The 26,037-nt window shown below is 38.6% G+C and overlaps 1 protein-coding gene across 4 annotated transcripts in view; it reads left to right on the forward strand.

Moving 5' to 3' along the window:
• Parp4 (poly(ADP-ribose) polymerase family member 4) overlaps nucleotides 1-20,221 on the forward strand; it is a 90,840-nt gene extending 70,619 nt beyond the window's left edge. For all 4 annotated transcript variants that reach the window (XM_077795229.1, XM_077795231.1, XM_077795230.1 and 1 more), the window contains 3 exons: nucleotides 2,667-2,766; nucleotides 17,031-17,163; nucleotides 19,865-20,221. In XM_077795229.1, coding sequence (XP_077651355.1) covers nucleotides 2,667-2,766; nucleotides 17,031-17,163; nucleotides 19,865-20,057 — 426 coding nt within the window. In that variant the 3' untranslated portion in view covers nucleotides 20,058-20,221. The remainder of the gene's footprint in view (nucleotides 1-2,666; nucleotides 2,767-17,030; nucleotides 17,164-19,864) is intronic.
• The last annotated feature ends 5,816 nt before the right edge of the window (nucleotides 20,222-26,037 follow it).

The raw sequence follows: 26,037 nt of genomic DNA on the forward strand, positions 1-26,037 counted from the left end.
ATTGTTACCAGTCTATTGTGAAGTGAAGGGCTTGTGCCAGCTTGAAAGAAAATCTTGCTTAAAAAACCCAGTCAGCTTAATGAAAGTGTCCTTGGTGATGAATAGTATTTATTATTAACTATTAGGCCATATCTCATGCTAGTCAATGTTAATATTTCTCAACTAAAAATTAGCATCCCTGAAAAGATCATGGGGTAAGACCTTAATTTCCTTGATTCTAGCATTGATGAGTTGCAATTCATAGAAATTTCTTGTCATGAAGTAAAGAAAAGGTGCCATGAATAGACTAAACATTTTCACATAAGGTATTGGGAATATAGATATTATTCAAAATGTAATATTGTAGTAAAGCTCATCATTATATTTGCTAACCTAAGGAACATGCTGTTTTAGCTACTACACTAAGACCCAGTCTTATATTCACGCTTATTTGTTTCAGTGTAAATTAATTTAGTAAAGTGGAAACGACTCAGTTTAGTATACAACTATAGTACTAGTCCCAGCCCTACCACCTTGTGATTTGGGGCAAGGCAGATAACCTGAGTCTTGCTTTCCTCATTCACATTATGGGGATAATAATGGCATCTATCTCATAGTGTGCTTTTGAAGTTTAAACAGGACAATAATAGCCTCCCAACTTCCCTTGTTGAGATAAAACACACAGAGGTCTGTGGGGAGCAGTATAGCCAATAATTGTCCAGAGCATGGGGTTCTTTTTTTTTTTTTTTTTAAATCTTTTTTGGAACTGGGGATCAAGCTCAGGTCTTAGTGAATGTGAGGTAGACACTTTGCCACATCCCTACCTGATACTGTTATTTCTATACTTGTTGGATGTGGTGGCACATGTTTGTAAAATCTAGAAACACAGGACACTGAGGCAGAAGGATCACAAGTTCAAGGCCAGCCTTAGCAATTTAGGGAGACCCTATCTTTTAAAAAAAAGGAGGGGGGATTTAAGATGTTGCTCAATGATAGAACACCCCTCAGTTAAATCCCTAGTACCATTAAAAAAAAAAAGAGAGGTTGAGGTTGTGGCTCAGTGGTAGAGGACTTGCCTAGGGCATGTGAGGCCCTGGGTTCAATCCTCAGCACCTCATAAAAATAAATAAAATTAAAAATAAAAGTAAAAAAAAAGGCATTGTGTCCAACTACAACTAAAAATATATTTTAAAAAAAGAAAGAAAATACAAGAAAACTCCAGGTCTATATTTTTATATTTAAAATTTCGCTAAGAAAGGACTGGGAGTGGAGCTCAGTGAAGAGCCTTGCCTAGGCTTATGAGGCCCCAAGTCCCATCCATAAGCATTGAAAAAAAATTGCTAGGTACATTTTTATATTAAGTGTTCTTTCCACAAATAGAGATATAACAAAAGAAAAGGGTATGGAAGGAAACTTTTGAAAGTTGATAAATAAGTATATAGCATTGATAGTCATTATGATTTGATGATTTCACTGGTATATGCTTATCTCCAAACACATCAAGTTGTATACATAAATATTTGTAGTTTTTCTGTATTTTGATCACACCTCAACAAAGTGTTTGTTGTTGTTGTTTGTTTTGTTTGGGTTATTGAGAAGTAAACCCAAAGATGTTTTATCAGTGAGCTACATTCCCAGCCCTTTTTATTTTTTATTTTATATTTTCATGTGGTGCTGAGGCTCAAACTCAGTGCCTCACATGTGCCAGGCAAGTACTCTACCACTGAACCACAACCCAAGCCCCAGTTTGTTTTGTTTTTGTTTTTTGAGACAGGGTCTTGCTAAGTTGCTTAGAGATCACTAAGTTGCTGAGGCTGGCCTCAAACTTGGCAATCCTCTTGACTCAGCCTCCCAAGTCTCTAGGATTACAAGTGTGCATCACCATGCCCAGCGAAGTGGGGTTTTTTTGTTGTGGTGGTGGTTTTTATTTTATTTTACTTTATTTGTACCAGGAATTGAGCCCAGGGGCCTTTAACCACCGAGTCACATCCCCAGCCCTTTTTTATATTTTGTTAGAGACAAGGTCTCACTGAGTTGCTTAGGGCTTGGCTAAATTCCTGAGGCTGAGTTTGAACTCTTGTTCCTCCTGCCTTAGCCTCCTGAACCCCTGGGATTACAGATATGCACTACTGTGCCCAGCTAGGAATTATGCTGTTTAAAAGTTGAAAAACATTGATTCAAAGCATTACTAGAGCCTGGCATAGTGGAGCACCCCTGTAATCCCAGCTATTCGGGAAGCCAAGACAGGAGGATCACAAGTTCAAGGCCAGCCTGGGCAACTTAACCAGACCCTGTATCAACATAAAAAAAAATAAAAAGAGCCATAGATCCATGGTAAAGTATCCTGAGTTCCATTCCCAGTATCACACACACAAAAAAAGTGTTTCTAGAAGAAAAAAAAATGTGTAACACCATTATACATGAGCCTCATTCTAGCCTTTTTTATAAATGTCACCAGATACTTATTCTCCATAGTACTTATAAGATTCCAGACAATATTGTCACTAGTCTATGAAAAACTTTTATAGTAAACTTTTACAGTAAACTTTTGATTTTACAGTAATAAAAATTTCAAAAATGTCTTAATTAACTGAATAAAAATAAATGGAAACCCCAGCCCTCAAATAACATCTTAGGTGATGAAATTCCAATAATATGACTTAAATTTGTTTTCTTAAATTTCATAGGATGGATTCTGGAAACTTACATCAGAACTAGGACTTATATTAAACCTTAATACAAATGTTTTACATGACTTTCTTGAACAAAAAGGTATTCGGTCTCTAGGTAAGTTGTTTTTCAATTTATTAAGTCACCATTTTCATTCATTCAGAGAATGCTCCTAATTATAATAACTTATTTTGTAAACTAGTACATTCATATAATAATTATTATTTTTTTGAGAGAGAGTGAGAGAGGAGAGAGAGAGAGAGAGAATTTTTAATATTTATTTTTTAGTTCTTGACAGACACAACATCTTTGTTGGTATGTGGTGCTGAGGATCGAACCTGGGCCGCACGCATGCCAGGCGAGCGCGCTACCGCTTGAGCCACATCCCCAGCCCTCATATAATAATTATGAAAGTTATATATGAATTGTCAGCCATCAAAGGAAACAGAAGATGTCTTCTAGTCATATCTTTAGTTCTAATTAGGGAATTACTTATGCCCATGTATTAGCATATGTAGCACTAACTAATGAGGAAAAATAACCCTAAAATCTCAGTTGAACACAATTCAAGATCACTTTCTTACCCAACCTCAGACAAATATTGGTCAGCAGGGAAGGAAGTTCCACTCCACATAGTCATTTAGAGATCCTGGCACCTTCTTTATGGTAAGTATTCCATATTCAGCATGTGGCTTTAAATTAAGCTAGTGAGAAATCACCAAGCTCTTGACGGTTTTGCATTTCTAGATAAAGAATTGCAATGTCCTTAGGATGCCTAATGAAAGCTGGAAGCACATCTCCTATGTGCTCTCCACCCTGTGCCCAGAAGGGACCCTCAAATCAAAGCTGTGCCCAATGCCCTCAGCCACCAGCGATAGTCCTACCATCTGCAATTGGCTCACTTGCTGCTACACCCTTGTAGACAGATCTTATGGCCCAGATGGCAACCATGCAGCTAGTGTGGCTGGGCTCTGCAGTCTGGCACACGCTCATCACTGGGGGATTCAGTGGAGGAAGTAATTCTGAGCCCTCAAAGCCTGATATCACTTACCAGGAGCCTCAGGGAACCCAGCCAGCATAGCAGCAGCAGCTTGGTGGCCCTTGCTTTTATGAGATAAAACAATTTTTGGAGTGTGCCCACAACCAGAGTAATGAAACTGGTTCTGAAATAGTGTAGAATGGCAAATGGATTAGTCTAATCAAGAAGTTCAAATTGAATAAATAGAAAATTGGCTCTAATGAACAAGTTACTTTAGCATAAAAATGTAATTGATAGTGAAAATATGAATAGCTTCATTATTTCTGAATGGCAATGGAAGATACTATTATTTTTTATTATTTTAGTTGTCAAAGGACATTTATTTATTTATTTATTTACTTATATGTGGTGCTGAGAATTGAACCCAGTACCTCACACATGCAAGGGCTCAACCACTGAACACAACAACAGCCTGGAAGATAGTATTCTAACTGTTTAGAAGTTCACTGAGGGGCTGGGGATGTGGCTCAAGCAGTAGCTCGCTCGCCTGGCATGTGTGCGGCCCGGGTTTGATCCTCAGCACCACATGCAATCAAAGATGTTGTGTCCACTGAAAACTAAAAAATAAATATTGAAATACTCAGAAAAAAAAAAAAGAAGTTCACTGAGTTGGTACATAATTTGGTTCTGGACAAATGTTTGTGTGGCCTCCTTAAATCAGCAATCTTGATGATATTCTTTGTGAATTACTTAGAATAAAGTGATCTTCCAAAACAAAAAAATAAAATAAACTTAAGCTAGTAGGGCTGGGAGTATAGCTCAGTGGTCGAGTGTGTTCTTACCATGCTCAAGGCCTTGGGTTCAATCCCTAGCACTGAATGAATGAATAAACGAATAAAAATTTAAATAAGATATTACTTTTTATAGAGAGTACTAGGGATTGAACTCAGTGCCTTTTACGTGCTAGGCACACGCTCTATCACTTAGCTATGGATACCTCCAGCTTAAAAAACAAAAGTAACCTAGTAAAAGGGAAAAAGAAAAAAGATTACCCTGGTATCATCCACTAGTCAACAGGAGGAAGAGAGAGAAAATGTGGCAAGATGTACTCATATAGCCCCACCCATGTACAAAGTTTCTGGGAAATATACTTTTTAGCTTTGTATGCAGCAAAAAGCTTTATTTTTCCCCCCAATACTGGGGCTCTACCACTGAGCTACATCCCCAGCGGTTTTTTTTGTTTGTTTTTTGTTTTTTAGAGAGGGTCTCACTGAATTGCCAGTCTGTCCTCAAACTTGTGGTCCTCCTGTCTCAGCCTCCCAAATCACTGGGATTTCAGGCATGTGCAGCCATACCAAGCTGCAAATTAGCTTTAAAGAGGATCCAGCCAGTCTCTGCCATCTGCCATATCTGGTTGTTCAACCTCTGAATCTGTTTCTTATTATAATAATGAAGGTGATGGATGAAGAGGTTCTGGACATTACTAAACCAGCAGGTGGTTTGAAGATCAAATACTAGCCTTGGGGAAAGAGGGGTATTTTATTTCATTTTATTAATTTTATTTTTCTTTTACTTTATTTTATATTTCATTTGTACTGGGGATTAAACCCAAGGACACTTAACCACTGAGCTACCTCCTCAGCCCTTTTTATTTTTTATTTTGAGACATGATCTCATTAAGTTGCTTAGGGCCTCTCTAAGTTGTTGAGATTGGCCTCAAACTTGTGATCCTCTTGCCTCAGCCTCCCAAATTGCAGGGACTGCAGGTGTGTGCCACTGTACTGGGCTGTCTTATGTTCTGAGATGTTGTCTAGGCTGGCATTGAACTCCTGGACTCAAGAAATCCTCTCACTTCAGTCTCCTTAGCAGCTGGAACTACAGGTGAGCAACTAGAACTACTGGTGTGCACCTGGCTATAAATTTTCTTTAAAATAAAATAAGCATTATTAAATTACTAGCCAGTATTCATATACATAGAACAGCAGTGTCTAACTACCTGCCATCACCTCTAAAATGTTAAGGTTTCATATTCCAGGCCAGATGGTCTGGCAGATGTATACCCTGTTTGACTTGCACTAAGAAAATTTTTATCAGACCAACTCTCTTGCCAATAACAGTTATTAAATCTAAAATATTGAAAACACCCTCCTCAAAGGTCTGGAGAGCAACAAAAAACAGGCAGAAACTAAATGGGACACAATCCTTCAAAGAAGGAAAACATACTGGATGAACTCCACATTATCTAGCTTTTCATCTAGAGAGAGGCACTTTTCAGCTCATGAGGCTCAGGACCGGTTAGAATTAAAACAGAAAGTTTTTGTGGGTCAGAGTTTGAGACTGACAGAATGGCTGGAATTAAGGGAGAAAGGAGCGGCCACAGAGTGGGGAGCTCTGAAATCTGCATACAAGTTCCCCTCAGATCCTGGGCTCTCCCCTAATCTACCCATATACAAGGTATGAATTCAAAGAATCCAGGAAAAAAGAAACAACTGGTTGGCTACAGAGCTGAGCAGAGATTTCAGCTGTTGCCCAGTGCTGGGGAGACCAAGTTTGGAGTTCAAGTTAGATGTGATAAATGTCTCAAACTTTCCATTTGAAACACTAAAAAGGTCATAAAGACCATATCTTACCAGGTGCGGTGGCTCAGGCTGTAATCCCAGTTTGGGAGGCTAAAACAGGAGGATCACAAGTTCAAAGCCAGCCTGAACAATTTAGCGAGGCCCTAAGCAACTCAGCGAGATCTCATCTCTAATAAAATACAAAAAAGGGTTGGGGATGTTCCCTGGTACAGAGAGAGAGAGAGAGAGAGAGAGAGAGAGAGAGAGAGAGAGAGAGAGAGAGAGGGAGAGAGAGAGAAAGGAAGGGGAAGGGAAAGAGAAAAAAAGAAAAAGGAAGGAAGAAGGGAAAGAAGGAAGGGAGGGAGGGGAAAGGAAGACTACCTCTCATGATCAAAACTATATCACAGAACAAAGTAGAAAGCAAAAGCAAAATAGGCCCACCAAAACAAAGCTGGAAACTAAGTCTTCACAAGATTCACTGGAACAAAACTGAACACTAGAGTAAGCTATAATTCAGAGTCTCTATCAAGTATCATCTTTAATGTTCAGGATAGGATTAAAGTTTAATAACATAGGAAGAAGCAGGAGAATATGACTTATCATCAAGGGTTTTAAAAATGGTCTTTAAATGCTGATCCACACATAACACAAATGTTGAATTAACAGACATAGAATTTAAAACTGATATATAAATATAATGAAGGATTTACCAAAAAACAAGAAGGATAATAAAATGTGTGAATAAATGTAACAATCTCAGCAAATAGCTGGAACTATAAATAGACACAAAATGAAAATTCTGAAACTAGAAAATATAGTATCTGTAATAAAAAGGTCATTGGGTTGGTTAATCAATAGACTACATCAAACTCAAATTATAATGATGTGCTCAATAAAAATTATTCAAACTGAAGGATAGGAAGGATAAAAATTAAGAGTTAATGATCTAACTCAGTGATAGAACACTTGAATACCATGTGTGGGGCCCTAGGTTTGATACCTAGCACCATAAAAAATAATAAAAATTATAATTAAAAAAGAACAGAGCATCTAAGACTGGGGAGAAGATAGCCCAAGGTTTAATATTTGTGTAATTGGTTGTCCATATCATATGGTGGAAGGGTAGAAAAAAGTATTTGAATAATGACAAAAATTTTCCTAAAATTGATGAAAAACATCAACTTACACATTCTAAAAACTCACCAGAATTCCAAGCAGGATAAATACAAAATGATCACATTTAGATAGACCATAGTCAAACTACTAAAAACCAAAGATAAATCTTTTTTTTTAAGATAAAATCTTAAAATCTGTGAAAGAAAAAGGAATCATTATATTCAAGAGAACATCTGTGGAACACTCACTGAATATTATGGAGTGTTACCTGATTTTTTTTAACATTGTATTTTTTTTTACCATATTATCCATTTTTTTTCACATCTTCATACATGTATTTTGGTGTTACCTGATTTTTAGAAGCAAAAATTAAGTCAATTAAAATCTTTAAATTAAAGAAAAAAGAAATCATCTTTAATAATATTATATAATTCACATCAGCATTAATGAAAGCTGAAAAATAATAAAATTGTTCTTTTTTTTTTTTTTTTGAGATGAGGTTTCATTTTAATCAGGCTGGCCCCTAACACTTGGGCTCAAGTGATTCTGCTGCCTCAGCCTTCCCAGTATCTGGGTGTATGCCACCGCTCCTTAATGCAATATCTCTAAGGTACTAAAAGGAAAATAACCTGCAAACTCAGAATTCTATATCCAGCAAAAAAATGTTCTTTTAAAAATAAAGGAAGGCAGGACTGGGCTCAGTGGTATAGCACTTGCCTAGCACATGTGACGTACTAGTTCCATCTTATCTCTGCATAAAGATAAATAAATAAATAAAGGTATTGTGTCCATCTACAACTAAAATAAATAAATAAATATATATTATATACATATGTATATGTATATATATATATATATTTTTTTTTAATGTAGGAAGGGGCTAGGAGTATAACTTAAGTTTGCAATCATTCTGTCTCAGCCTTCTAAATAGCTGGGATTATAGGTGTGCAGCACTGTGCCCAGCTCCTAAGAAAATATTTATATTAGTTTGAGATGGGCAAGATCTTTTTAGACAGCACATGAAAGGCCTGAAACTATAAGGGAAAAATAGATCAATCAAATTTCATCAAAATTAAAATCTGTTCGTCAAAAGGCATCATTTAGAAAATTAATGGATAAACCTCTGACTGGGAGAAGATATTCAGAGAGCATATGTCTGGCCAAGCTCTGATAATCAGGACATTACACAGTCTCACAAAAAGACAAAATATGAGCAAAAAACATGAATATACAATTCACAAAAAGAATTACCTATAACCACAAGCCGGGTGCAATGGCACACATCTGTAATTCCATGGGCTCGGGAGGTTGAGGCAGGAGGGTCAAGAGTTCAAAGCCAGTCTCAGCAAAAGCAAAGTGCTAAGCAACTCAGTGAGCCCTGTCTCTAAATAAAATACAAAATAGGGCTGGGGATATGGCTCAGTGGTTGAATGCCCCTGAGTTCAATCCCCAGTACCAACAACAACAACAACAAAAAAGGATTAACTGTAACCAATAAGTACATAAAAACATGTTCATCTACACTAGTAATCAGAAGGCTACAAACAAAAACCACAGTGTGATTCTATTACAAATCAATTAGAATGCTGAAAATTTAAAAGATTGACAATACCAAGTGATGATTATTGGTAGAAAAGTAAATTACATTGTATTTATAAAATTAAATTTAAGCATGCCCTTTAACTCAGCAATCCTAGATATTATGGACTGAATGTTTATGTCCCTCCAAAATTCATATTTTGAAGCCCTTACCCCCAAAGTGGTAGTATTGGGAGATGGGACATTTGGGAAGTGATCAGGGTTACATGAGGTCACAGGGTATAATAAGACAGTAATATAAAAACAAATAGTAGGGCTGGGGATGTGACTCAAGCAGTAGCGCTCGCCTGGCATGCGTGCGGCCCAGGTTCGATCCTCAGCACCACATACAAACAAAAAGATGTTGTGTTCTCCGAAAACTAAAAAAAAAAATATTAAAAAATTCTCTCTCTCTTTCTCTCTCTCACACACACACTCTCTCTTAAAAAAAAAAACAAATAGTATATGATTCTACTTACATGAAGTACTTAAAAGTAGTCAAATTCATAGAGACAATAGATTGGTGTTTGCCAAGGATAGGAAAGAATAGGAAATAAGAAATTGTTATTTAGTACCACAAAGATCCAGTTCTATAAGCTGAAAAGAGTTCTGGAGATGAATGGTGGTGATGGTAGCACAAGTGATGGTAATCACAGTATGAATAATAACACTGAACACTTAAAAATGAGGGCTGAGGTTGTAGCTCAGTGGTAGAGCATGCTTGCCTTGCATGCATGGGGCCCTGGGTTCGATCCTCAGCACCACATAAAAAAATAAATAAAAATAAATATATTGTGTCCATCTACAACTAAATATATATATAAAATAATAAAAATGAACTGGGCACAGTGGTACATTCAGTAATCCCAGTGACTCAGGAGGCTAAAGCAGTAGGATTACAAATTGAAGGCCAACCTCAGCAATTTTGCAATCTAGGTCCTCAGCAATTTACCAAGACCCTGTCTCAAAATAAAAAGTAAAAAGGGTTGGGGATGAGCTGGGGTTGTGGCTCACTGGTAGAGCACTCACCTTGCATGTGAGCTCTTCACATGTGAAGCAGTGGGTTCGATCCTCAGCACCACATAAAAATAAATAAATAAAATAAAGGTACTGTGTCCATCTACAACTAAAAGAAATATTTTTTAAAAAGTGTTGAGGATGTAGCTCAGTGATAAGTACCCCTGCATTTAATTTTCAGTATCAAAGAAAAAAAGGGGGGGGCTGAGGAATGCAACTAACTTAGTAGTAGAGTTTTTGTCTAGTATGGAACAAGACGCTGGGTTCAATCCCCAGCATTGAAAAAAAGAAGATGAAGAAAAAGAAAACACCAACAGAATTGTTTGATTTGGTGGTGGGGGTGGGGTGGGGTGGGGAACCAGGATTGAACTCATGGGCACTCAACCACTAAGCCATGTCCCCAGCCCTATTTTGTATTTTATTTAGAGACAGTGTCTCACTGAATTGCTTAGCACCACACTGTTGCTGAGACTTGCTTTGAACTCACAATCCTCCTGCCTCAGCCTCCCAAGCCAGTGATAATCACAGGCATGAGCCACCACGCCCAGCAACAGAGTTGTTTTTGACTTTTAAAATCAGAGCTGCCTTTTAGACATTCAAGACAGATGTATAATTTGTTATATGAGGCAAGAGCTCAGGGGAGAGTTAGAACTGAAAAAGACTTTGGGGAATGTCAATGTTATTTAAAGATCTGCTTCTGGTGGGCACAGTGATGCATAATTACAATCCCAGCTACTCAGGAGGCTGAGACAGGAAGATCTCAAGTTTGAGGTCAGCCTCATAAACTTAGTGAGACCTTGTTTCAAAAAATAAAAAAGGCTGGAGATGTGGCTCAGTGGAATAGTGCCCCTAGATTCAATCCCCAGTACTGGAATTAATGAATGAATAAATGAGTGAATGAACGAATGAATGAACGAACAAATAAGCAAGCAATCAAGCAAGCCAACCAGCCTTGGTTGTAAATGAGATTATCCAAAGAAAGAGGGTAGCCAAAGCACAGAAGATAGCTTAGGACCATCCTTGGGTACACCAAAATTTAGTGGTCAGACAGAATAGCAGAGAAACTGAGAAGAAACAGCCAGAGAACTAAGAGGAAACCTAGGGAGAACTGAGTCACAGACACCAAGAGATTAGATTTCCTTTGAGAACTGTGTACTCAGATTATTTGCCCACTCTGATTTGTTTTCATCTGTTTTTCAACCAACTTTCTGCCTTACCACTTCCCTCTCCATCAAAACCAGGGCCTCACACATGCTAGGCAAGTGCTTTACCACTGATTTACATTCCCAGCCCAGTAAGCAGTTTTTCTTTTATACTTTATTTAGGTATTAGGAATTTAATCCAGAGGTAATTTACGCCTGAGATACACCTCCAGCTCTTTTTGTTTAATTTTGTTTATTTGCTATGGCTGGCTTTCAAATTTGCAACCCTCCTGCCCCAGCCTCCTCTATTACTGGGATTACAGGTGTGCACCATTTCACATAGTATGATTTTGTTCTTTAATTGATGATTATGCAGTATTTAAGTATTTTATCATTTTATTATTTCAATTCATATTCTTGAATAGGATAATATATTGTTTATTATTAATATCACTTAAAATTAAGATTTTTTATATAATATTTTTTTAAAGAGAGAGAGAATTTTTAATTTTTTTTTTTAAGTTTTTGGCAGACACAATATCTTTGTTTTGTATGTGGTGCTGAGGATCGAACTCGGGCCGCACGCATGCCAGGCGAGCGCGCTACCGCTTGAGCCACATCCCCAGCCCTTTTTATATAATATTTTTTAAAATTAAAAACCCCATTAAATTGAACTGCTTTTGACTCCTTTGATTTTCTTTTGTGGGACAACATATTTTTTAATTAAATTTTCTTCTCCTGTATTAAGAAAATTATGCCATTAATAAAAGCCCTCTAATTTTCTGAGGAGTCTTGGCTATCTCATTGACTTTAAATTAATGGTATTTATGCAAAATGTACGTATTATGCACAGGACCTTTTAGCTTAACCAAAAAAATATATATTTTTAAAACCATTTTTTCCCAAAAAAAATCACCCAGAAAAGGAAATATATTTGAGTCTTTACAACATTTGATATTGTAAGTGTGCTCTCAATTACTTTGGTTTGAATAACAAAGTACCAATCTAGGAAGGCACTCAACCTAAACTGGCCTTAATTAGCTTGGGTTTAGAACTTCTCTGACAGAAATCCTACAAAAGAAATTAAATTTGTTGTTGTTGTGGTGGTGGTGGTGGTTAGCAGGGATAAAACCCAGGGCACTTAACCACTGAGTTAACATCCCTAGTCCTTTTTATTTTTAATTTTGAGACAGGTCTTTCACTAAGTTGCTTAGGGCCTTGTTAAATTACTGAGGCTAGCCTTAAACTTCAGATCCTCCTGCCTTGGCCTCTCTAGACATTAGGATTACAGGTATGATTCACTGAATTCTGCAGAAATTAATCTAATACAAGTTTATTAAGTATCCCTGGGAGAATTAATTGAAAATCTCAAAGAATTTTCAATTAATGCGTATATGGATTCATTTTGACATGATTTAAATCATAACTACCATGATTGTCCCAGAATAAAACTAGCCAGTTTTTCCTGTATAGTTTCCCAGCAAACTATAAATAGATAAAACCATTAGAGTGGCATGTAGAATTTTACAACATGACCCTGAATCCAGAGATATGCCCTGCTCTTTTATATCAGCTTAAGATAAACCAAGTACATTCCAGCTAGATTGAAGTCACTTTTGTCCTAACCCATAAATATCCCCCTTTCTGACCTAAATTGCAGGGATTCAACTATACTGTCCAGGACCATACTTCCATCAGTAAATCCTTCTATAAATTGCATAATCCTAGATCTGTCTGCCTCTCTTTCTTTGATTGCAAGGCATCTTCAGGCTGGTCCTCACACACTGAACTGGGTTGTTCTGGAACAATTGAATATTCTTTAATGGACCTTTTGAAGATGACTTTCAAAAACAACATATATCAGGGAAATGTAACTTGCAAAATTATAAAGTATTTTCCTTTGAAAAGATGTGGGTTTGGGATGAATTGGAGTACATACAAGGAGTAGGGGCCTGTGGATATAGGTCAGTGGTAGAGCACTTGCCTAGCATGCGCGAGGCCCCTGTTCGATCTCCAACAGTGCAAATTGAAAAGGGGTGGGGCTTTAACTTTATAATATCTTGTTTCTTTTTTTAAATATTATTTTTAGTTGTTGATAGACCTTTATTTTATTTATTTACATGCGGTGCTGAGAATCGAATCCAGTGCCTCACTCACGCCAGACAAGTGCTCTACTGCTGAGCCCCGGCCCCAGCCCCAGCCCCATATTTTGTTTCTTTTAAAGAACAGAAATTTAGATGGTGATTCTTAAAATCAATCTTTCAGAGTTGTTGGATTATGTGATGTTAAATAAGAAAGTACCTGACCCTTTTAAAATATTCATTAAACAATGTGTCGAGATGCATTCTACTGCCATGTGTAACTGATTGGAAAACATTTTTTAAAAAATAGAAGGGAGACTTAGAAGAGAAGAAGGGGAACAGGGGGAGGAAGGGGAGAGAAAGGGGAAGGACTAGGAATGAAACTGATCAAATTAAACTGTTCTATTGTGTGAGTGTATGTGTATATTATAACAAATAAAAATAGAAACAAAAAATAAAATATTAAATGTTTGCTGTTATTACTAGTGTTAAGGGTAAAAAACAAAGTTACTATTTTTAAATATCTCTAAAAAGGATAACTTAATTTTTTTAATAGTCTTATAGGTGGGTATGGTGGCTCATACCTTTATTCCCAGATACTTGGAAGGTTAAGGCAGGACAATCACATGATCACAAATTTGAGGTTATCGAGGACAACACAGTGAGACCCTGTCTCAAAAAGGGCTAGAGATGTAACTCAGAGGTATCGTGCTCCTGGTTTCAATCCCCAGGAGCTCAGTGATAGGGTGCCCTTGGGTTCAATCTCCAGAAAAGGAAGGAAGGAAAGGAGGGAGAGAGGGGAGAGGGAGGGAGGGAGAGAGGGGAGAGGGAGGGGGAAGAAAGAGGGAAAAGAAAGAAAAGAAAAACATCAAGTGGCTATGTTGCAATGATACAAACATCTTAGATGGAAATAAAAATGATTTACCTGGGAAACTATTAGATCACTTGCTGTAGCTTTGATGATAATAGATATGGAAAGATTACATAAAATTAGTTTTGTGAAATGTATGATTCAAAAAATGGGAATATTTTGCCAGGTGTGGTGGCAAACACCTATAATCCCAGCAATTTAGCAAGACTATGTCTCAAGGGCTGGGGATGTGGCTCAAGCGGTAGCGCGCTCGCCTGGCATGCGGGCAGCCCGGGTTCGATCCTCAGCACCACATACAAACAAAGATGTTGTGTCCGCTGATAACTGAAAAATAAATATTAAAAAATTCTCTCTCTCTTAAAAAAAAAAGACTATGTCTCAAGAAATTAAAAAGAATTAGGAATGTGGCTCAGAGGTAAAGCACCCCAGGGTTCACTCCCCAGACACCCACCCAGAGAAAGGATATTTCAAAATTCTTTTGTTTGCTTTTGCAGTGCTAGGGATTAAACTGGGGCCTCACATACTAGGGAAGCATGCTACACTTCTGAGCTATGCCCTCCAACACCAAAGTCATCTGGGGATGCGTACCAGGGATTGAACTCAGGGGCATTCAACCACTGAGCCACATCCCCAGCCCTATTTTGTATTTTATTTAGAGACAGGGTCTCAGTGAGTTGCTTAGTGCTTCACTTTTGCTGAGACTGGCTTTGAACTCTATATCCTCCTGTCTCAGCCTCCTGAGCTGCTGGGGTTACAGGTGTAGGCCACCATGCCTGGCCCAAAGTCATTTTTTATATAAAGTCATTGCAAAGACATGACTTGTGTTAAAAGACAAAATTATGCCAGTCACAGTGGCACACACCTGTAATCAAAGCAGCCTGCGAGGCTGAGGCAGAAGAATCCCAAGTTTAAAGCCAGCCTCAGCAATTCAGTGAGGCCCTATGCAACTTAGGGAGACCCTGTCTAAAAATAAAAATAAAAAGGATAGGGATGTTGCTCAGTGGTTAAGCGCCCCCTGAGTTCAATCCCTGGTACCAAAAGAAAAATAAATGATAAAATAAAAATAAATATATTTTTGTAGATAGAGATAGCCCAATTGGATTAGCTCCCATCTGCCTAATTTGAACATAGTTTGAACAGTTGGTAACTTGTGATTGGCTTAGACCTAGGTACTTGTTGCAAGAGTAGATTATATCATTAGGTTATAATTCATTATGTATAGAGAAACCAGGCCAAACTTAAAATATGACAGAGAGACACCCAGGGGTGCTTAACCACTGAGCAACATCCCCAGCCTTTTTCATATTTTATTTAGAGACAGGGTCTCACTGAGCTGCCCAGGGCCTCTCTAAATTGCTGAGGCTGACTTTTTTTTTTTTAAAGAGAGAGGGAGAGAGAGAATTTTAATATTTATTTTTTAGTATTTGGCGGACACAACATCTTTGTATGTGGTGCTGAGGATTGAACCCGGGCCGCACGCATGCCAGGCAAGAGTGCTACCGCTTGAGCCACATCCCCAGCCTCTGAGGCTGACTTTGAACTCAAGATCCTCCTATCTCAGCCTCTCCAGCTGCTAAGATTATAGGCGTGTGCCACCACACCCAACAGAGACAGCTTTTTTTAAATATTTTTTTTTTAGTTGTAGATGGGCACAATACCTTTAATTTTTTATTTATTTTTATATGGTGCTGAGGATCGATCAAACCCAGTGCCCCACACGTGCCAGATGAGTGTGCTACCACTGGGCCACAAACCCAGGCCCCAGAGACAGCTTTTGACCATAGTTTTTTTGTTCTTTCCCTCCCTTTTTTACTTTCCTTCATTTCTTTCTTTCCTACTAGGGATTGAGAATCCAAGGGTGCTCTACCATCTACATCCCCAGCCCTTTGTATGTATTTATTTATTTTTTTAATTTTTAAAAATTTTTTTAATATTTATTTATTTTTTAGTTTTCGGCAGACACAACATCTTTGTTTGTATGTGGTGCTGAGGATCGAACCTGGGCCGCACACATGCCAGGCGAGCGAGCTACCGCTTGAGCCACATTCCTAGCCCCATATGTATTTATTTCTGAAACAAGTATTGCTAAGTTTCCCAGGCTGACCTTGAATTTGTAGTCCTCCTACCTCAGCCTTCTAAGTTGCTGAGGATGTAGGCATGTAGTATTGCACCTAGCTAACACACACTACTTTTTTTTCTTTTGTACTGGGATTGAACCCAAGGGGTATTTTACCACTGAGCTTCATCCCCAGGCCTTTTTATTTTTCATTTTGAGAAGGGTCTCACTAAGTTACTGAGGGCCTCACTAAATTGCTGAGGCCAGCCTCAAACTTGTGATCCTCCTGCCTCAGCCTCCTGAGTCACTGGGATTACAGGTGTACACCACTGCCCCCAGTGAACACTTGCATTTTTAAAAAACACATATGAAAGGGATGAGGATATGGCTTGCTTAGTATGTATAAGGCTATGGGCTCAATCCTTAGTACTGCAAAATAAATATGTAAATAAAAAATAAATGAACCAAAGCTGGAGTTTTGGCTCAGTGGAGGACCGCTTGCCTAGCATGTGAGGCACTGGGTTCGATCCTTAGCACCACATAAAAATAAACTAATAAATAAAGGCATGCTTTCCATCTGTAACTAAAAAAAAAAAATTTAATGAATGAATGTTAATTTTTGAGTTTAACATATGTAAACATTTATTTTAAATTTTGATGATTCATTATATAGTAAAATATCTTGATTTGAATATATTATACTAATTAGCTGTAGTTACTGATCCCTATAAATAATTTGATACATAGGTATAATTGGTTAATAACCATTAGGACAATATGATAGGACAGATTCTAATTGTCCTCATTTTTTATTTAAATATTAGGCTAATTAAGGACCTTGAAGAGCATTAAAGAGTTTTATAATCTGCTAATACACCATGGTTGAATAGTAGTATAATCCTTTAATGGAACTTTTTAAATTAAATAGGCACAATTTAAGTTACAGAGTATCCAATAGAAATAAAAAAATGTTTTGCTTTCAGGTATAAAAGGAAGAGAATATCTCCTGGACCTGATTGCCACATTGCTGGTACTACAGTTTCTTCTCACCAGGTTGGAACAAGAGGGAATAGTTTTCAAATCTCTGATGAAGCTGGATGATCCTTCCATTTCCAGGTGTGTGTTAGTCAGCTTTCTGTCACTGTGACATATAACTGAAAAATTCAACTTAAAGGAGGAAAGTTGTACTTTGGCTTATGAGTTCAGAGGTTTCAGTCCATGATCACTTGACTCTTTTGTTTCTGGGCCTGTGTTGAAGCAGAGCACCATGGCAGGGAACATGTAGTAGAACAAAGATACTTACCTCATGGTGGCTAGGACACAGAGGAAGTACCCAGGTACAACATATTCCCTTTAAGGGCATATCCCTGGTTAGATACTTTCTCCAACTAGGCCCCACCTCCTTGTTTCTATGACTTCCTAATGTCCCATTAAGTAACGAATCCATAAATGGGTCAATCCATTCATAAAGTCAGAGCTCTCATGATCTAGTCACTTGCCAAGGGCTGTACCTTTGAACACTGCTGCATAGGGGATCATTCCTTCACATGAGTTTTGGGGGATATTTAAGATCCAAACCATAAACACTGATGGTTTTTACTATAGTAATAAGCAACTCACTTGTATTTTCAACCATTTTTTAGATAAACCTTACAAAAAACTACATGGAATTATCTTATATGTATGTACTACTTTGTAAGTATAAAGAGAATTTGTTCACAGGTGACAGCTTGCCCACAAGTTCCTGTGGTAGGCAGGGCTGACATGGTATTTTGCCTTAGGCTTCACAGGAAAAAGTCTCAAAGAGTATAGCTTAAACTGGAACTCAGATCTTCTGGATTCTGATTTGGTACTCTTAACTTAGTATGTTGATCCTGTATGCCTTTGGAATATCATAAATGATTGTTGGAACCAGGTCCAGATGGTTCCTCTATTTAGGTCTTTTCCAACTATGACAGATATTAGAACAAGTGTTAATAACTTGAACTTTTTTTTTTAATTGAGGATTTTGCTAATGCCCAGGCCATTCTTTATGTGTGTGTGTGTGTGTGTGTGTGTGTGTATTATATACATTTTAGTTGTTGATGAATGTTTACTTTATTCATTTATTTATATGTAGTGCTAAGAATCGACCCAGTGCCTTGCACTTATGAGGCAAGCACTTTACCAGTGAGCCACAACCCCATCTCTGCCCGGGCTAATCTTATACTCCCAGGCTCAAGAGATCCTACTACCTCAGTCTCCTGAGTAGCTTGGGACCACAGGCACACACACCATCATAGCCAACTCTGAACCAACTTTTGAATTGTAATATCGCAAACTATAAACCAAGATTTTCAAAATTGATGAAATATATTCCATCACATTATTTTTTACTATATCATATTGTGAAAGCAAGATGTTTTATTGGCACTTTAAAACTATTGTAAATAGTTAAAATATTTGTTTATTGCATATTGTAAACTTTTTTCCTACTTTTCTAGTTCAGACATACCTAACATTAATGTACTAGTACATTACATGGGAGGATATCAACAAGATTTTCTTACTAATGGCATGGCTGATAAAAAAAAGTTTAGAGGCCATGGGCTGGGGATGTAGCTTAACATAGAATGTGTGCTTAACACATGCGACACCCTGAGTCTAGTTGCCAGCACACACACAAAATTTGCCAGTTTGGTTTCCTAAATAACTCAGTATGTCATACTACCTTTCCCAGCTCTGGCAGGAAACATTTTGTTTGCTTCTTGCCTGATAGAGGTGGTGCAGGGGTGGACTGTCTTAAAATTTCTGATTGAAATCATCCAGCTCTCACTCTGCCTGGCTATGTAAATAGACCATACTAAATTGAAAAGGGGGAATAAGAGTTATTACTGCTGTTTGGAAATACCTGCCTCTTGTGGATCCAGATTTATGTTTTTCTGACATTCTAGTAAAAGCAGACCTTGCAAAAAATGAATATCATAGTTAATGCTGTGAGGAGACAAAACAATGAAAATGGTTTTAACAAAAAATATCATAATGTCTGCATTTTACCATTGATTTGAGAAAACTGAATATAACAGGACATTTTTGGAACTTATGTGCTCTTTGGCAACTTTGGATGATTTTTTTTTTTTTTTTTAAGTGCTTGGGATTGAACCCAGGTCCTTTTTTTTTTTTTTTTTTTTTTTTTTAAAGAGAGAGTGAGAGAGGAGAGACAGAGAGAGAGAGAGAGAGAGAGAGAGAGAGAATTTTTTAATATTTATTTTTTAGTTCTTGGCGGACACAACATCTTTGTTGGTATGTGGTGCTGAGGATCGAACCTGGGCCGCACGCATGCCAGGCGAGCGCGCTACCGCTGAGCCACATCTCCAGCCCAAACCCAGGTCCTTGAGTATGCTAATGTGCTGTACTACTAAACTAATCCCCAGCTCATTTGTTTGTTTGTTTGTTGCACTGGGGTTTGAACCTAGGGGTGCTTTACCACTGAGCTACATCCTCAGTACAAAAAAAAAAAAGAGTGGAACAGAACAAATATAGAGAGACTAGAAGAAGCAGCTTGAGTGGGCAGCAAAAACTCCTGAGGGACACAGTGGGAGTTGGGGAGTGATGGGAGCAGTATACTTGAAAATGTACTGAATTACCTCAAATCCCCATGTCATTACTGGGAGAAGAACTCTCCTAAGATCTCAAAGAGAAATGCTTTTATTAAATATCTTAAATTTTGACAGAATCATTTTGTTTGATATAAAGTGAAGGATTTATTACCACTTTATATTTCACTTGTAATTATGTTCTGAAATTGATGGAAACATTTACTATTTTTTTAATCTAGGAATATTCCCTGGGATTTTGAGAAAATAAGAAAAGCAAGTGAATGGGTCAGAAGAATGGAAGGACAGTATTCATCTATCTGCCAACGGCTTGAACTGGGAAAAGACTGGGACTCAGCCACTAAGCAACTCTTGGGAATTCAGCTACCAGCCACCACTTCTCTTAACACAGTTCTTTATTACAGTCAAGGCTGAATCCAATGAAATTGTATTTTTTTAAAATTTTACTCACATTTCTATGTCAAAAATAATCAAATATTAACAGGTACCTATTAGGACATTTAATTATGACTTTATTCAGTATAGCAATCAATCCCTTTTAAGTAAATGGAAGCAAAATTAATTATTTTAACCAACTAACAAGCAATAATAAAATGAAAATTACAATGTTAGAATTGTATTTGTTTCAATGTTTTAAGGTGATGAGAGATGTTTTTTGTTTGATTTGGTTTGGATTTTTTTTGGGGGGGCGGTGTTCAGGAGTAACCAGGGATTGAACCAAGGGGCACTTAACCACCAAGCCACATCCTCAGCCCTTTTTATTTTTTATTTTGAGACAGGGTCTCGTCAAGTTGCTTAGGACTTCACTATTTTGCTCAGGCTGATCTTGAACTTGTGTCTCAAGCAATTTTTTTTTAACATTTTTTTTTTTAAAGAGAGAGAGAGAGAGAGAGAAAGAGAGAATTTTTTATTATTTATTTTTTAGTTTTTGGTGGACACAACATCTTTGTTTGTACATGGTGCTGAGGATCGAACCCGGGGCGCACGCATGCCAGGCGAACGCACTACCACTTGAGCCACATCCCCAGCCCTCAAGCAATTTTTCCATGGATGATTTTCTTTTTGGTGTTGCATCCTAAAAACCCATTGCCAACTCCAAGATCATCTAGATTTCTGCTATTTTCTAGAAGTTTTCTGGTTTGCATTTTTTAAATTTTATTTTACCTTATCTTATGGTACTTGAGATTAAACACAGGGGTGCTTTACCACTGAACTATATCTCTGACCTTTTAATGTTTTATTTTGAAACAGGGTCTCAATAAATTGTCCAGGCTGGCCTTGAACTTTTGATTCTTTTGCCTCAAAATCCTCCTCTGCCTCAGCCTCCAGAGTAGCTAGAATTATAGGCAGTGCCATCATGCCAAGCTATGATTCATTTTGAGTTATATTTTATGAAAGGAAGAAGGTTACTTTCCACCTTCTTCCATTCTAGGCCATACTTATCTCCCTCTATGTAAAACACCAGTTCATCTGAAATTTTTTTGGCTAGCCTCATTGCTGCCATTTACCAAATACCCAGGACTTGCCCCTCATATGTGGTTCAAGATTTTCTTTTCACTTTAAGTCCTGCCTTCACCTTCATGACCTCTAATATCCTGATTATAACCAAATCTAATTTCCTGGGCCATCACTAATAACCTTTTTTAAAGTTTTGTTTATAGTAATCTAAATATAAGTATTAATTTTAAAAAGAAAAAGCAAACAGTTTTTGCTTATATTTGGAAACTTTCCTTTCTTCTTTTTTTAATTTAATTTTATTTTTTGGTACTGGTGATTGAACCAAGGGGTGCTCAATCACGGGGCACATCCCCAGCCCTTTTTTGTATTTTATTTAGAGACAGGGTCTCAATGAGTTGCTTAGAGCCTCACTAAGTTGCTGAGGCTGGCTTTGAACTCAGGATCCTCCTGTCTGTCTCAGCCTCCCAAGCCACTGGGATTATAGGCGTGCGCCACCAAGCCCAGTGGAAACTTTCCTTTCAACACATAAAATCCAGAGAGTTAAAGAGACTTCCTAACTCAGGAAGATATAAAACCGATGAAGGAGAAGATGTCTGTATTTTATGTATGGTTATTATAGTCATAAAGAAAAACAAACTAAGAAAAAACTGCTTCAGGGGCTGGAAGTATAGCTCAGGGTTAATATATTTGCCAAGCATACACAAGGTCCTGAGTTTGATCCCCATCACTGAAAAAGAAAAAGAAAAAACTGCTCCTGTCTTGCCAGATATGGGTGGAAGCAAGATGATGTTATGTTTTCTCACAATAGCTACAGCAAGGGCCTGACCATTAAATAGATGTTGACCCAATAGCTGTGAACATCTGATTTGCTCATACCAATGTGTATCTGCCAAGTATTTGCTCAACATGCCAGAACAGTGAAAAGTCTCAGTTCTGAAACATTCCTGAAGTTGGTGTTGGAGTTTGAAATAGCTAATTGTCCTGTGTCAACTGGCAGGATTTCATTCTGGCTGGCCATCCAGCTAGAGTACTTTAAAGATAAGGAATTTAAACCAAACTCTCAGTTTCTTGCTGTGATACCAAACGTGGGAGGTCCTTCCCTCCCTACCAAACAAGCAATGCTGGTGCCTGCCAGATGTCCCCTAATTCAATTAGGTTCTGACATTATCCACCTGGAGACAGTATCAGATCCACCCACAGTTTGAAGACTCAGTAAGGCATGGCCACCCATGTTACTGGAATAGTAGGCCAGCAATCTAACCCAGGGGATCCCAACAAATCAAGTCTGATTTCTTACCAAGGAAACAAAAAGAAAGAGTACTAGTGAAAACCAGGAAATGAATATAGTCATATTGGGGAAGATAAATGAAAGCAAGCTTTTCAGCCCTGTCTTTGGGGGTAATGACATGAGCTTTAAGGTTAAATAGAGAAAGAATTGGGATGGGGATAAGGGTGAGAAATATGCTCCTATTTGGTGTGTGTTTGTGTTGAGGGGGTTAGGGGAGGAGGTCTCATCTTTGGATAATCTGCCTTCAAGACTTAGCTGTTTTAGAAGATATAGGGCAATGATTGGAGACTTCTAGGGGGTCTGAAACAAGACATTGTCAAAGCTGACAGTTGAATAGCCCTCCAAATCTTGAAAATACCTTAGTTAGTCTTGGTGTCTTCAGCATTGAAGGGACAGAGTACCAATTTTGGATGAACACTCCTTAAGTGTCTATGTGCTAAGCTGAGCAGGAATCTAACCCAAAGTTTAAGGCAATAAGGGATACATACAAAATGAAGACAGGGATGTCAAGTCTTATCCTGCTTTAAGGTACCCATTGAGCATCTGCAGGCTGAAGCGAAGAGTCAGTGCTTTTTAGCAAAAGTAGTCATGTTAAGTCCCTGTTATAATTTTCTGTTAGGATGCTGGGGATTAAGCCCAGTCGGGAAGGGAGGGGGAGGGGGAGGGGGAGGGGAAGGAAACCCAGGTTCTCATTCTCATGCATCCTAGGCAAGTACTCTGCGCCGCAGTCTGGCTGGGCACGAATAACTGAGCCGCCACAAAGCCATGTAGGTTCAAACAGCAACTACTTTTGTAAGGGTAAAATTTCTAAGCTGATTCTAAGCCACAAAGCCTGAGTTAAAGTGTAAAAGACCGGGCATTGTAAAGTTTCCAAGCTGCAGGGCCTGAGTTGAAAAGTGAAGGACCAGGTATTGTTAAAATCCTCTGTTAGGACAATACCCGAACTGCCCAGTAAATATTCCCACTGACTCCCTGGTTGTCTAATAACCTGGGACTCTGTGTAGTTTGTCACGTAGTCCTTTAGGCCCTAAAACCAATCAGTTTAAATGTGTACCCCGCTTAGAAGTGACCAATCACCCCTGTCCAATATCTGTTCCCACCAATGAATGTACTAATCACGTCTCAGAGTTGTTGTTCAATTTTCCCACACCTCATGATGATTTGTTCTGATGTATGCAAAGCCCCCCGCCCTTCCCAAAAAGTGTACTTAAGCTCCGCTTGACCTCTGCTCTGGGCTCTGGGCTGCTCTCCTTTCTTGAGTGGGCACGGAGCCCCAGTATGCTGGTTCAATAAACTCCCTCCTGCTTATTGCATGAAGCCAGTCTCTTGGTGGTCTCTTTCTCCGACGCTTCGCAGGACCCTTACACTTTATTTCAACTCTCACTGGCACTACACGTGCGCTTTTCCGCCAACGCCACCCACGCGGCCCTTCAAGAACCCCCACACACACCGGAAATCCCTCCTCTGGCACTTCCCCATCCAATTGGAACTCTCTGGGAATCGCCTCGAGAACTCCAAAGTAGCACGACAACTCCAAAGTAGTGAGCACCCGAGGCAGCAAGAGCCACCCCATTGCCCAACAGTAAAGGTCAAATATACAATGCAATCAATCCAGCATCACAGCAATTATATATAGCTTAACTCAAATCATCATCTCAATGGTTCATTGGCGTCACCTTTCAAACATTCCCTCTAGCAAATGCCAGGCGTCATTCTGACCGGCAGTGGCTCTCAACAGCTCTGCCACTGATACACACTCCTAGCCCCATTTAAGCCTTTTTAAAACAATTTCAGTTGAAGCATAACACACACAGAAGAGCATATTGTAAGGGTCTGGCGAAGTGTCGGAGAAAGAGACCACCAAGGGACCACTCATGCAATTGGCAGAAGGGGATTTATTGATACAGCATGCTGAGGCTCCGTGCCCACTCAGGAAAGGAGAGCAGCCCAGAGCCCAGAGCAGGGGTTGAACAATGCTTAAGTACACTTTTTGGGGAGGGGCGGGGGCTTTGCATACATCACAGTCTCCTTTAACAAATCACCTTACACCTCAGGAAAACAACAATTCTTAGACTTGATTAGTACATTCATTGGCGCGAACAGGGCTGGCTGGAGTGATAGGTCTTTCCTAAGGAGGGTGTTACATTTAAACTGATTGGTTCCGGCCCTGAATGTCTACGTGACAAGCAGCACAGGGTCTTGAATGCTTACATGAGGAGTTACATAGGATCCCAGGCCATAAATCAACTAAATTCCCAGTAGGGCCTTGTCTTAACTGCCTCAGGAATTTAACCCATGCTTTGCAGTTTAGAATCAGGTTTACAATGCCTGGTCCTTTACATTTTAACTCAGGCTTTGCAGCTTAGAAACTTTACCCTTTCAATATACATGATATAAGTATACAAACTGATGATTTTTCACAAATTGAACACATGTAACTCGCATGTATTTCAGGAAACAGAACCCTATACTCCAGAAGCCCCCTTGCTGATTCCTTCCAACCAAATCCTCCCACCTCCTGCCCCAAGTTTACTTTGGCCTGTTTTGGCATTTGATATTGGTGGACACATGCGGGTATGACATGATACTTGAAAGCCAATACTTGAAGAGAAGTTGTTAGGGTAAGGAAAAAAATTTGGAAAGTTAGCAAATCAAAGAAAATGGCAGGTTATTATCAGCACAGACCATTTTAGGGAACTCATAGATACAAAGGACTCTTTATTTTCTATTTATTATTATTAATTATTATAAGGATTTGACCTCAAGGCCTCACGTATGGTAGGCAAGTGCTCTACCACTGAGCTGCAGCCCTAAGCATTTTTTAAATGTTTTATTTTGAGACAAGGTCTCACTAAGTTACTCAGGCTCACTTAGAACATGTAATCCTCCTGTTTCAGCCTCTTGAGTAGCTGAAATCATAAGTGGACACCACTATTCACAGCCACAAAGGGCTTTTAAAAGGAAGGAAAGGAAGAACAGGGGTTTAATGGGCAGGAAGGCTACATGCTGAGCAGGATCTTCATCATTCAGAGCCTGTTTTCTTTTCTGCCAGAATATTCTTGAGATATCAACTTTCATCTCCTAGGCCTGTCCTTAAAATTTCTTAGTAAGTACATTATTTCCCTGCAATTTAAACATTTTTTCTCTTTCTTTTTCCCATTTATTTACTGGTGCATTATAATTTACATACTGGGATCTGTTGTTACATATTTATACTTGCACACAATATGACTAATGTTGTCAGTTTAATTCCCCAGAACCTTCCTTTTTGTTAGACCAGGAAGCAAGAAAAGACCACTGACTCCAATTAAAATCAAATTAAAGCAAGCTTATTATTTCGACCGGCCGGGCTGCCTTTCCCTCCCAAAACGGCGGGAACAAGACAGCCCCGAGGCTTCTTTGTGGCCCAGTTTTATAGCCCAAAAAGTTACACAAAGGGGGGGGGGGTTACAGATAACAACACTCTGAGGAGCATAACACAAGTTTACATTTTTGCTGGCCCCGGCATCAGAATTTATGGAGATCTTAGAGACTCAGAGAGGGTCATTGTCCGGCCAGGGAAGGCCAGAATTTATGAGGCGTCACTAAGGAAAGGGTTGTTATCTGGTCAGGGAAAACCGGACCTGGGTGAGTTCAGGGCACGGGCAG

Source organism: Urocitellus parryii, chromosome 2 (genome assembly GCF_045843805.1).
Source record: "Urocitellus parryii isolate mUroPar1 chromosome 2, mUroPar1.hap1, whole genome shotgun sequence".
NCBI classification, from domain to species: Eukaryota; Metazoa; Chordata; class Mammalia; order Rodentia; family Sciuridae; genus Urocitellus; species Urocitellus parryii.